Raw genomic sequence first — 13,228 nt, forward strand, 5'->3', positions numbered from 1 at the left:
CAACAGATTATATTTTTAATCATATTTTCAAAAACATTATTAATACTGCTAAGCCTGGCTTACTTATCTGTGTTTGGTAAAGTTCAATGCCTCCATACAGCCTACAAATGACATTTCAGCGTTTAAAAATGTTATCGTTGGGGAAAACTCAAAGGTCCTATGAGCATAAACGCACCACGCGCGCCGCGGCTCTATGTACGTCATCACGCCACGCGCCAAATTCGTATCGGGTGGAAGGCGCAACGGAAGCCAAACAACAGTGTATTTTAAATAGTTTTATCTGTCAATTTTAAACACTTTTGTAGGAGATTTTTTATCCTCAATATGTCTCAGAAAGCAGGCTATTCACCCAGCTTTAAGCGACCCTCGGAAATCATGCGAATGAGGAGGAAAAGAGCCCAAAGCATCGCCGGTGTCTCCCCCAGCCCGAGCTCTACAGACAGTCCGGGACAAAGCAGCTCCTCCCCGGCCTGTGTTCGGCCTTTCTCTCCGGGGCCGCTCTTCAACAGCCAGAACCGCTCCGGAGGCGGGACGAAACGCAGAAACCCGTTCGCAAATATCGAAAACACGTACAGCCCCAACAAGAAGTTTATAATTCATAACGATGACGGGAATATTGAGGCTGTAAATACACGGCGAGACAACGAGGAAGACATGTCAACAAAGACTGACTGTCAGGGAGTTTTTTCTTTCAGTTCGAGTCTGACCGAGGCCGAGAAACAGGAGCGAGGAGAGGTTTCCAGCAAGGTTGGTTATGATAATAATAAACGAATAATATAATGTGTGTGTCAAGCCTTTACTCAACACAGAGAATGTGGTTGTAGAGGTGACATGTCAGCCAGTAACTTGGCTTAATGCATTGACACGAATCTCACTTTAAAACAACGCGAGAGTTTGGTCAATCCGTTCATTCATTTTCTGGGAGCCGAATCCAGTCAAAGTTAACATGTGGTTACATAAAGTCTGTGTTTCTTTGTTTCAATCTTAAAGTGTAAATAAAGGTATAGGATTTTATGTAATTAGTTACACTTTTGTTTTCTGAATCTTTTTCCACAGGAAACTCTCAAGGTTCCCCCTAGAGTGAACATGTTTCTATTGTGATATCTATATGCTGTCAGTACCTCATATAAATAAACTTAAAATACTTGGACTATTCCTTTTATACCAAGTCTGAAGAAGGTCTCTGTAGAAGGAGGATTTTTATATTTCTTAATTCTCATAATATTCTCCTGTCCATTCTGTGCTGTAGAAGTGTCTGACTTTCTCTGAGGATGACTCTCTGTTTGAAGAAGAGGAGGAAAATGCTAAAAGTCCACTTTTGAAGGTTGGTGTGTTTTCATTTGTAATATTGAAAGAGTTTTATGTGCTGCTGTCATCACTAAATCTTTTCTTCCTGCTCTCTTGTCAGAGTCCTCAGGCCATCACTCCTGCTTCTATCGCTCCTGCTTCTATCGCTCCTCCCGTGTGTACAGAGTTTCCAGCAGACTGGAGCCTGAAGACTCGCCTCCTCTTCACGTCTCCCCTCACCATGTCATGGTCCGAGCAGCCTAAAGCGCAGGAGGAGGCCCTGGGGCTCAGCCAGCACTGCAGAGCGCAGTTTATTTCCCTGCCTCACAGTCTACAGGTAGGTTTTTGAGCCTTTATTACATGTGACATCTCAGTGAGCATCCTCCTGCCTTCACAAAGATTACTTTTCCTACAGTGAATTTCATCCCTCTGTGCACAGGATCCCAGGTCCTGCCCAGACCTTCGTTGTGCCTTCCAGCAAAGTCTGGTGTACTGGCAGCATCCGTCTCTTCCCTGGATCCCTCTGTTCCCCAGGATCAATGTTGAGAGGAACTTCAAGGGGAAGAGCACCCCCTGGGCACAAGACGTGTCACTGCAGCAGAGTCTAATGAGTGAATGGTGAGGCTGGAGGTGTCGGTATTTTCCATGGACAGTGAGGTCGAGCTACAGTTGTTGCTTAACTACGTCAGTTAATTGGACCACTGTCCTTGTCCCAGTATTCAAGCATGAGCAAGGAATTGATTTATTGAGTGGAGTGAGTGTCGGACTCTACAACGCCGTTTTAGCTTGTTAGTTTTAGGTGTTTTCTGGTTGACTTACAACTTTACAGACTAGTGAATGTTTAATTCTTAAAGTTGATGGAGCATAAATTTGTTCTCCCCGTCAGTCCAAAAATGGACCAGTCTGGATTTCTACATATTTTTTCTGCTGTTTTTGCCATTATTCAATCTGTAGCAGAAAGTTGAGTTTGAGTTCAACTCGATTAATTGATTAATCGTTTGGTCCATAAGATATCAGAAAACTTTAAAAAAAAAAAAAGGTTGATCAGTGTTTGTCACACCTGGAAATGATGATGTTCTCAAATGTCTTGTTTTGTCCACAAACCAAAATGATTCACTTTAATGATTTCTTTGTTATCCAGAGCAAAGAAATGAAGAAAATACTCACATTTAAGAAGCCTAAACAATCGGAAAATTTGTTTTAATCATGAAAAAAGCTTTGAACCGAATAATCTATAATCAAAATATTTGTCGATTAATTTAGTGATCAATTAATAATCGATTCAACGATGAATTGTTTCAGCTCTAGCTGCGACTAAGAACTAAGTATCAAGTATTCATACAATTGATTCAGCTGTCGTTTATTTTCTTGACTAATCTATTAGTTGATTTCTTTGTTTAATGGAGCAAAGAAACCAGAATATATCCACATTTCAGAATCTTGTTTTAACAATAAAAAACAAACACGGACTAAGCGATGAATTTAGTAAACAACAATAATCAGTTAACCATTGCAACGCTACTTCTGTTGCAAGTTGTCTTATAGATATGACATTTCCAACATGTTAAAGTTACATTTGCATAGAAGATACGGATACTGAATATGGTTTTTGGTCGTACTTATTTCAAATAAGCGTGTTTTCTCTGTGTCCATCTCCTGCACAGGTCAGTCAGTCTGTCATCTCTCTACGGTCTCCTGAAGGCCAGACTGTGTCCTTATTTCTACCTCTGCTCCTATCAGGTAGCTCTTTTTGTGTATTGATTCTTTTTAAAGATGATATCCAGTTATTAAAGGCATAACATGACTCCTTGTGCTTTTTTTTAATCTGTGATGTCAGTTTACAGTTTTATTCAGAGCAGCAGGTCTCGGTGGTTCCAACACCATCACAGCACTGATTTCTCCAACAACTCGAGGTATCAGGGAGGCGATGAAGGCTGAAGGTGAGCAAATCCGGAGAAAATGGATTAATACCCTTTAAAAAAAGGTTCACCGAATTAAATCTACATCAGCTTGAGTTGATGTTTAGTAGAATATGTTTACTGCTTTATTTTGCTGTAAGACACCGTATTTAGCTTAGCTGCTGGTCTACTGCTGCATTGTTTGGTCACATAACACATTTGAACTGAATGATGGAGGCAGATGAGTTGCTGGACCTTTAAACATCTTTAAAAAAACAAATTCTTCTCATGTGTTTAACAAACTACTTTGCTGTTCAGGTATAGAGTTCAGTCTCCCTCTAGTGGAGGAGAGACGGAGGAGCAAGGGCCAGCAGAACGTGGCTGAACAGCAAGGAGAGGAGCAGGATTTGAAGGAGTGAGTTTTCTCCCCCTTTCATCCTCTTCAGCTCTTCTGTATATATTTAGTTATAACACAAGCTGATGATGTTGTAATTTGCTTTTTAATCACAGGTGCTCTGAGCTGACAGAAGGCGTGGACTATCCGGCAGGTGACGAGGGGGGAAATGACGCAGACAACGATGAAGACAGCAGCTTCTCCTGGCTGAAGGAGATGGGAATCCAGGACAAAATCAAGAAGCACGACAACATCATCATACAACTGTATCCTTCTGTCTCCCGTGTTTACACCTCTACTGTACGTGTCGTATACACTTGTGAGAGTCACAGCCTTTGACTACTTGTTCAGTCGTAAAGAGGGACAAGCTGTGTCTCTGGACCATAAACCAGAGTCTGTGGTGTGTGTGGAGGGACCTCACACTTTCACCCTCATCAACTTCCTCATTAACTGTAAGAGTCTTGTGGCTGCAGCAGGTTCCCAGGCCGGGTTACCACCAACACTGCTGGCTCCTGTCGCTTTCAGGGGAGCAACAGTGCAAACACTGAAGGTTTGAACGCACCCAAACACACACACGCATGCACAGAGAGCGGCGATCGAGTCTTAATCTGAGTGTGTGTGTGTGTCTTTTTCAGGCCCGCAGTGTGAACGTGAAGAGCCAGGTCGGTTCTAGCTTCCAGAACATCAGCAGTCTGGAGATCACAGGTACGCTGCAGCTTCAGGAGCTCAACATTCTCAATCGTAATCTCAGAGCTGTGGCCACAGACTTTCACTCTCATTTATGAAACTAACAGCGAAGGTGAAAATAAAGCTGTGCCTCATCTGCCACTTAAACCCCAAAATTGAAGATTTGATAAGCAATTAGCACAGCTACACACTACTCAGTCGGGTCCTGCTAACCTCCTCCAGTAAGTGTGATGCTTCTCTTTCAATGTACAGTATTTACATTTTTACATAATCCGCTGGTAGTAATCAGCTATTACTACTGATTTGTAGGCTTTATTGCTGAGTTAATGTGAGTTTGTTAAAAGTATGTTGCTCTCAGAAACTTTTCAGTCACTATTCTTCTTCCAAAGGTTTGTTTGACAAGATTTAGTGTTTTGATGAGCTGTAAAAAAGCATTAAATGTATTGATCTTCATTAAAGTTCTTCATATTTTTTCTTTGCAGGACCCATCCTCCCCTCCTCTCTCCACACCATCACAACCCTTCTTCGACCCTCACAGAAAGGAAACTTCTCTGCTACACTTTACACGCACGCACCCACTGCTGTCATGAACACGCACACCAGCACGCAGCAGGTAAGACTTGAAATGATGGGATTAAATTGGCTCAGTGCACAATTCACAACGTAGATTTCTTTTTATTTTTTTGCAAATTCTGTAAAATAAAAAACTGAAATCTTTGTTTTACAAAAAAACTTTCTGCTGTCTTTCAGACTTTGGTCTAAGGATGTGTGTGTGGAATTTGAATTTGAATTTGAATTTGTATTTCGGTCTTGGTGTCTGTTTATAGATGATTGATTAGATGATATGGATTAGTTTGACAGGGATTTGACAATAAACTGCTCACTCCCCATTAGAGATGTAACGATATGAAAATTTCATATCACGGTTATCGTGACCAAAATTATCACGGTTATCAATATTATCACGGTATTGTTAGATGTGTTCAAAATGTTCCAAAAGTACTGAACACACACACACTGAAATCTTTTAACCAAGTTTTATTTAAAAAAAGATATTTTATATTATATGATTATTATTATTATTATTATTATTATTATTATTATTATTATTAATAATAATTATCATCTGACTGACTGACACACACACACAGGTCCTCACTCTGTCGGATAATAATTAAGTAGCAGCGGTCGTACACAGCATAAAAATAAAATAAAAAAACACAGAAACAAACACATTTTGGTCTGCTACGGTACCTGTCGTCTGCACACTACTCGCTTTCGCGAGACAAACCATGACGTTTCCCACTATTCCGAAATCCCGTTTTTGTTGACTTACCCGCTGAAAAGTTGTGTGTGGTGGTCACGGAGATGGCTTATCATATTGGAAGTGGCTTCGCGCCGCGAAGTTCGCGGAGATTTTTTTTTTTGCATTTTCTGCACAAGGATTGATTGTCTTCAATTATTTTACTCTCAACATCCTTTAAAAATACAAAATATGCCCAGATTTCTGATCTTACGGGGGGTAATCTCTGGAGCGCAGGTGGCTTCAGCCGTGTTGTCGCTGGACAGACAGTGCAAACTGCGCATGCGCGCCCGCTTGAGCGAGTGCCGTTCAGGTGCTGCTGCTTCTCCAGGAAATGAGCAGTATCACTGTGAGTTTTTCGGTAATCAGTTGCGGTAATCAATCACGGTTTTAACGATAATTAAAATTTGAAACGGTATGATAACCGTCGGGAATTTTACCGCGGTTTATCGTCATACCGGTAATCGTTACATCCCTACTCCCCATACCAAAGTCCATTGAGAAATTCTTTGATTTTACGTCACAGCACACAGGATGTTTTTGTTCCACTGCTGCCTCTATCGCTAATTTCAAGTGTGTTATTATCTTACTTCAGCTTTTGAAATTGTTGGTTCAGATTTACCCGAGTGACACAAACTTACCAAAGAGGTAGCGGCAGACCAGCATCTCCTGTGTCCCTGGGAGCTTAAAATGCTGATTTTTTTCTCTATAGACTGTGGTGTAGGAGAGTGAACTGTTTACAAACTTAAGTTTCCCATCGGTAAATGCTTTCTAAAATTGAGATTAAGTAGTGATCATATTCTTAAAATATCATAGACTTAAGCAGGCATGGATTTTATATACAAACGGTGTGTTTTTGCAGTGTACCGGGGGATCGGTCGACTTGTCCGGTTGCGGTCTCCATCCTGCCTCCGTCCAGCAGCTGCAGCAGCCGTCCAGCCTGGGTAAGAGTGCGCTGACACACATCAACATGAACAACTACAGCTACACATGGAAGAACTGAAGCTGAGTGGACAATGCACGACTTTCCTGTTGCTCATAAGTTATCGTCGGTCAAACTTGTGTTCAGATCAACAGGCAACCCTATTTTAAAATGTCTTTTAAAACAGATTTTATTGCATTATATATTTTATTTTTAAGGTCTTAAAATGAAATGTTCGGAGGATGAATTTGTTTTCAATTTTGTTTTAATTTTGAGGAAGAATTGATAAAAATGTATGTTGGTGTGTGTGGTGTGACGTTGTGAGTTGTGTTCAGGACTTGATCGCTTAGGTAATAAAGTCATTCTCTGTGAAATGTAGTGTTCAAGGCATAGTTCATGGAACTAATGACAAATAAATGCGTTATTATGATTCATTTATTCATTCACTCTCTATTGTTTATGTCTCGAGGATTGCAGGGAGAGCTGGCGTCTGTATGGTAATAACATCAACAATAACCGACACAGCGTGTTAGCATTGAAACAACAGCAGTGATGTGGCCTTTTCCTCGAAAATGTGAGTCGTGAAGTTATATAGTTATTGGAAAAAGGGAGACTGGCCTGTATGAACCCGTTTTTAATGAAAAACAGCTGCGTTAAAATAACAGACACAACATTGTAAAGAGTTACGAGTTCCCACAGCAGTGATATAAGTTGACAGGGAAACTCCTGTCCTGCTTCACTGGTGGAAAGTCCTCGATGTCACAACATTTCTGAGCAGAGGTAATGATCATTTCTGTCCGTGTGCGGGAAGCTTTGTGAGTTCTGGTTTTAAAATGTCTAATAAAGGTGAATGAGTTTTTCCCTCCATATTCAAAAGCATGTTAAAAAGAAGAAGGTGCACCTTCATTTTGATGACCCTCTGAAGCAGTCATACATCGCCTCTGCTGCAACGTGACTGAACAGCATGAAGCAGTGTTGAAGGAAACGGGAACCGATGTTCGAGCAGTTGCATCTTGTGTTTACGGTGACGTTTCAACACCGAAATAAACCAAGTTTGCGTGACCGGACGCTCAATCGCTTCCGTTTCCTGTCAGTTCCAACCAATCACAGGGCGTCGTGATTTGCAGTGAAGTAAGATTAGATTGGGGAAATCCAGATTAAGACGGATCATCTGAGAGAAAGGTAAGGCCCTTCTTCGTGTGCTCTTTGTTTTTATGGAAACGCTAAGATCGGATGTTAATGTAATATTTCTGTACATGATACGATGTCAAATATCTTTATTCTATGTTTTATGTTTATCTATGTTTATGCTTTTATTGAAACGTTACTGCGTGTTCTGTTAGTATTGCACCATGTTAAAACGCAATGATCTCCACTCAAGGATGAGCTAATTTAACAGAATACTACAACAAATACATCCACTGTTTTCTTTTGAATTCCAGACTAAAAATGAGAGCTGCTGTGTGTGCCATCCTGCTCTTGCTGGCTCTGTTACATCAAGGTAATAATTATTTCAAGGCCTTTGCCTTTCCCCCCCATCAGTGCCCTCTTTTCTTTTAGGATTCCATTTGCTCCACAGCTGCATTTGTTATCATTTTCTACCGTGTTAAAAACAAACACTTGTTTAATTGTGCGTGTGTGTGTGTTACAGGCGAGGCCCTGACGTGTAACTACTGCAAGTCGAGGGGGAGAGGTCTCTGCACTCCTACCACGACAAAGAGCTGTTCACGATTCGGTGCCTGTATGGCTGTCGTGTATCCAAGTCGAATAAGTAAGTGATTATATTGACAAAGTCCATAGAGAAAATTTGCAATTTTACCCCACAGCACACAGGAGTTGTTAATCTACTGCTGCCTCCATCAGTAAATTCATATAATATTATCATGTGACTTCAGTATTTTTCTCTATGGACGTTGGTGTGGGAGAGTGAGCGGTTTACAAACGTAACTTACCTGTCTACCAACAAAGTGCCAAATATATTCTTCAAATATCAGACAAAAAAAGTTGTCTTAAATTTAACATCCAAACTATTTTCGTACCCGACTGTGTGATTGTATGTCTAATTAATGCCCTGCTTTGTGATTTCCAGGAACTTCGGTCCGTACGTGCGTGAATAAAATCACCTGTCGAGCTTTCAGCAAGATTGGCACGTGCTGCTACACTGACCTCTGCAACTGAGCCATTTCTGCTGCTGCACTGCTTCATTTTGTTCAATTCTAGAGCAATTAAAAAGTGTAATGATGTAACCCAGTGGTAATCTGTACCAATTGTTTTAGGACTGTGTTGTTTTTCAATTGCACTTCCTACATTTGTTTGTCCATGAAAACACTGAAAATCTTTTCTTTTTCCTTTTCAGTCTATTACATTTTTTTTTTAATTGAATCAACAAATGGCTGATTATTTTGCATTTTTAGAAAAAGCCCCATGGGCTTTCTAAGCGCCTTCATTTCTATGAGTGTAAAGTGAAACCCTCTTGCGTCACCTCTGCTGAAACATTAAACTGCCCCAAAGAAGAACAGCAGATGTTTGTGTGTGATTGAGTAAGAAGCAGCAACACAGAATGTTTCTTCACTGAAGGATTTTTGATGGTTGAGATGAGTTCAAATTAGTCTCTTTTTAAGAAAACAAAAAAAAACCTGGCTTCTTATATTGCAATTAAGATTATTTTACAGCCACACTGGATTGAATCAATGCAAAGTTAGATTTGACCTCAGTCCTGAGGAGAATCACAGTTACAGTTGCTCCACAGGTGTGACTTTCATCACTCTTCGTCTTTGCTCTCCTCGGATTGACAAAGGCCTCGGTCATGTGATCGGCTGCAATTTCCTTTCAGTTGCGACCAATCACAGCGAAGTGAGGTGGAACAAGTTGTTGTGGTTTGCAGTTAAGAAAGAAGAGAGAGGGTGTGAATCCAGAAGAATAATCACGCCGAGCATCTGAGAACAAGGTAACAACTCTCTCTTGTGTCATTATTGCTTCATGGTGTCAAGGCTCATCTATCCATGGAACCTTCTGATATGTGTGATGTGTTATGTATACATGGAAAATCACTTGATACTAATGTAATGGTTTTAGAAGCTATTTCTCCATCTACTATATATTACACTGTGTATAACAACTATTACACTTGTATCCACTCATGTCGGTGTTGTTCTCCTTTTAAACGTTGTTTTCCCATCACTGTTTATCGAGCATACTGTTGCTGTCACCTGCAGACAAGGATGAGATCACTTCACAGAAACTCGAAATGACTAATAAAGGAAACGTGTTTATTTTAGACTCTATTCTTTTCTTTTGAAAGGATAAACTTGTGTGAGTTCTAGACCTAAAATGAGAGCTGCTGCGTGTGCCGTTGTGCTCTTGCTGGCTCTCCTACATCAAGGTAAGGCCTTTGCCTTTTTTCATACATTTTGAAAAGTTACATTTTCTTTACTATGCTTTTCAGTGACCTCCTTTCATCATTTTTGCACCTTTTTGTTTTTGCAAATGTACTATATACTATATATACTACATATATATATATATATATAATATACTCTCTTGTGCTCCCATGCAGGCGAGGCACTGAAGTGCAACTTCTGTTTTTCGAAGGAGAGTGTTCTCTGTACTGCTACCGGGACTCAGACCTGTACAAGAGGAAATGATGCCTGTGGTGCTGTCATACTTTCAGGTCCCTTGAGTGAGTAAAAGCAAATGACCCTTTACTGGTTTCAAATTATGAAATGGACTTTAAATAGTGTTGACGGTGCTGTGTGAGACACCTATGCCATGAACCAGCCTCAGACACACAGGCCTAAAATCTATATGCCTGCTCAATTCCATGCGATCTTAAGAATCTGCTCATCACTTTTTCTTGGGGTGAAGTCCATAGAGAGAAAATGTGATTTGAAGTAAAAAAAAAAAAGGCTATTTTTATTTCACCGTGGTGTAAATGTGTCATAGGCATAGATTTGATCAGAAAACCTCCGACACGTGTGTGTCATTAACATGTCCGTTCTCTTTTATTATCCCAGGATCTTCCTTCCGCTCATGCATGAACATGGCGGTGTGTCAGGGCTACATCCAAACACCGGGTGCATTCGCCACGTGCTGCAGCACCGACCTCTGCAACTGAGCCTCTTCTCCTCAGACACTTTTCTGCTATTCGGCTTCCTGTTACGACTTCAAATTGTTTCACTGCATCCACTCCAGTGTCTAATTTGTCCTAATAAAAGACGAATGGTCACGTTGCATTCTTGCTGTCCATCAGAAGTTTTATTTCATCATTTGGTCACAGTAGTTTTATTTTTCGGTGACATTAGATGGCAGTAAAGCACCGTGTAGAAGATGGATTTGTGTATACGTGTGTGTGTGGGTGAGAGAGAAGCATTTGTTAATAAGACAAACAATGAAACTGAGAGGCATTTTGGTGCCGTCCTCCTTCACAATGAATTTGAAATGATACATGTTGAGGTTTATCATTTATTTAAGCCAACTCTAGTAGAATAAAAGTATACATTTCTGAAACCATCTTGCGTCACCTCTGCTCAAACATTAAACTGCTCCAAAGAGGAACAGCAGATGTTCGTGTCGAGTAACAAGCAGCAACGCAAAATGTTTCTTCGCCGAAGGATTTTGACACAAGTCCACTCATTAAAATGATAAATCAGAGTGAAGAGTTCAAAGACGTTTTTTTCTAAACCTGGCTCCATATATTGCATTGAAGGAGATTTTACAGCTAAACTGGATTGAATCAATGCAAAGTCTTAATTAATGTTATAATCCACACTCACTCAAGTAAATTTGACCTCAGGACTGAATCAGGAAGACATGATCTGAGAGCTTGTGTTTACAGAGTGACAAAACATACAAACTGCACTTTTTTATGTTGACAGGACAGTTCAACACTGAAATAAATCAGTTTTGCACGTCTCACATTGACAGAGCCCCTGTCACATGATCAGCTGCAACTTTTTTTTGACCAATCACAGCGAAGAGAGAGGGCGCAGGTCATTGTGGTTTGGAGTTTAATGTAAAATCGAAATTAATATTCAGACAGAGCATCGTAGAACCCTCTCCTGTATTATTATTGCTTTATGGAAAAGCTCTTAATACTAAGTTAGATAATAAGTCTCCATATATATATCCGTCTACATTTAAAATGTTCGTGTCAATCTGTTTATGTTCACAGTTGACAGTGAGATATGTATAATATAACTATTGCATAGAGCTATTCCTTACGTTTCTGGGTCTTTCTCCTCTTCAAACGTTGTGTTTCATCACTCTTGTTGAGCATACAGGATGTTGCACCATGTTTAAAGGATAGTTCTGTTTTTTTGTTGTTGTTTTTTTAAACACTAAGGTTTTCCAAAAGTGACCACTCCCACACAAGGATAAGGTAATTTAACAGATTACTTAGAACAAACAATGAAGTAAAATGGTTTATTTGCATAGTATATTCTTTACTTTAAAAGAAGACATCCTGTTTTCTTTATGTGTTGGTCAGTCACCTCCTTTGTTCATTTTGCAATATGCTCCAAGGCTGCATTATTATTTTTTAGTATTGCATCTCTTTGTTTTAGCAAATACTGAAGTTGTGTACATGTTGTGTTCCCATACAGATGAGGCCCTGATGTGTAACTGCTGTGATTGACAGGAGAGTCATGGTCTCTGTACCACGACCATGAACCAGATCTGTGCGAAACCATTTAACTGTTGAGTAAGTGAGTGAGACATTATCACCCTTTTTTATGTTGTGAAATCAATTTTTCATCACTTTCATGAAATAGGTGTAGTGATTGATACAGAAATAGCTTTAAATGATATTTTAAAACGATATGTCCGCTTTTATGAGGTGTGTGTGTGACACTTACACCATGGAAAAACTGATTTTAGCCACTTAATAATAATCTCACCTCATTAAGTCTACCCCTGCAATCTACCTGTGCCATTTTAAGTACATGTTCACTGCTTTTTCCTGTGGCTGCATCTTTACCAAATAAAAACTTTGTGTCCATTTTAAATGACAGCACACAGGAGTTGTTGATACAATGCTGCCTCCATCAGAATATGTTATATAACAGTGTTATTTTAACATTCTCCTGCAGCTCCTGTATCTCCACAAGATAAAAACACGCTGGTTTTCCCTATGGACTTTGGTGCAGGAGAGTGAGTGGTTTACAAACTTCAGTTTCCAGTCTCAAACGGCTGATTAACGACAACATAACGATATCGTAGAATTCAGCAGGCGAAGACACATTTTTGCGGTTCCACTGCCTGTGCTCTTCTTCTTCATTCACACCAATATCTGTCTGATTTGTCTTAACAGAAGAGGAATGGTGTCTGTACACAACCATTATATCATGTGGTATCGTTATCGACCAAAAGTAGTTATATTTTGATCTATTTTTTATCATTTGGTCACGGTTATTTATTTATTTGTTTATTTTTAGGATCAGTACTGCTTGGTGATACTAGATGGCAGTAAAGCACCGTGCCGCCGGATGAGCATCCATCACTGGATTTGTGTGTGTGGGTGTGTGAGAGAGAAGGGGAGGGGATGGGGTGTTAAGGGCATTATTAATAAGACAAATAATGACACTTAGTGACATTTTGGTGCCGTCCCTTCTCCACGCTGAAATTTAAATGACACGTGGTGAGGTTAATCATTTATTTAAGCCAAATCTTTTCACCTGCAGTTTAATGAAGGCTTTTTTTTTTTCTTCTTCTGCAGAATCTATGCTAATGCAATGCATTTC

At 40.0% G+C, this 13,228-nt stretch overlaps 1 protein-coding gene across 1 annotated transcript; it reads left to right on the forward strand.

Annotated features, from left to right (window-relative positions):
* The first annotated feature begins 210 nt into the window (after positions 1 to 210).
* Positions 211 to 6,925, forward strand: LOC131455639 (protein downstream neighbor of son homolog). The gene is made up of 12 exons (XM_058623428.1): positions 211 to 747; positions 1,250 to 1,324; positions 1,409 to 1,624; positions 1,727 to 1,905; positions 2,952 to 3,027; positions 3,125 to 3,227; positions 3,504 to 3,600; positions 3,696 to 3,845; positions 3,931 to 4,129; positions 4,215 to 4,284; positions 4,749 to 4,879; positions 6,432 to 6,925. The coding sequence occupies exons 1-12, from the start codon at positions 325 to 327 to the stop codon at positions 6,570 to 6,572; spliced, it is 1,860 nt and encodes a 619-aa protein (XP_058479411.1). The 5' UTR covers positions 211 to 324; the 3' UTR covers positions 6,573 to 6,925.
* The last annotated feature ends 6,303 nt before the right edge of the window (positions 6,926 to 13,228 follow it).

The sequence above is a fragment of the Solea solea genome, chromosome 2, assembly GCF_958295425.1.
Source record: "Solea solea chromosome 2, fSolSol10.1, whole genome shotgun sequence".
Taxonomy (NCBI): domain Eukaryota; kingdom Metazoa; phylum Chordata; class Actinopteri; order Pleuronectiformes; family Soleidae; genus Solea; species Solea solea.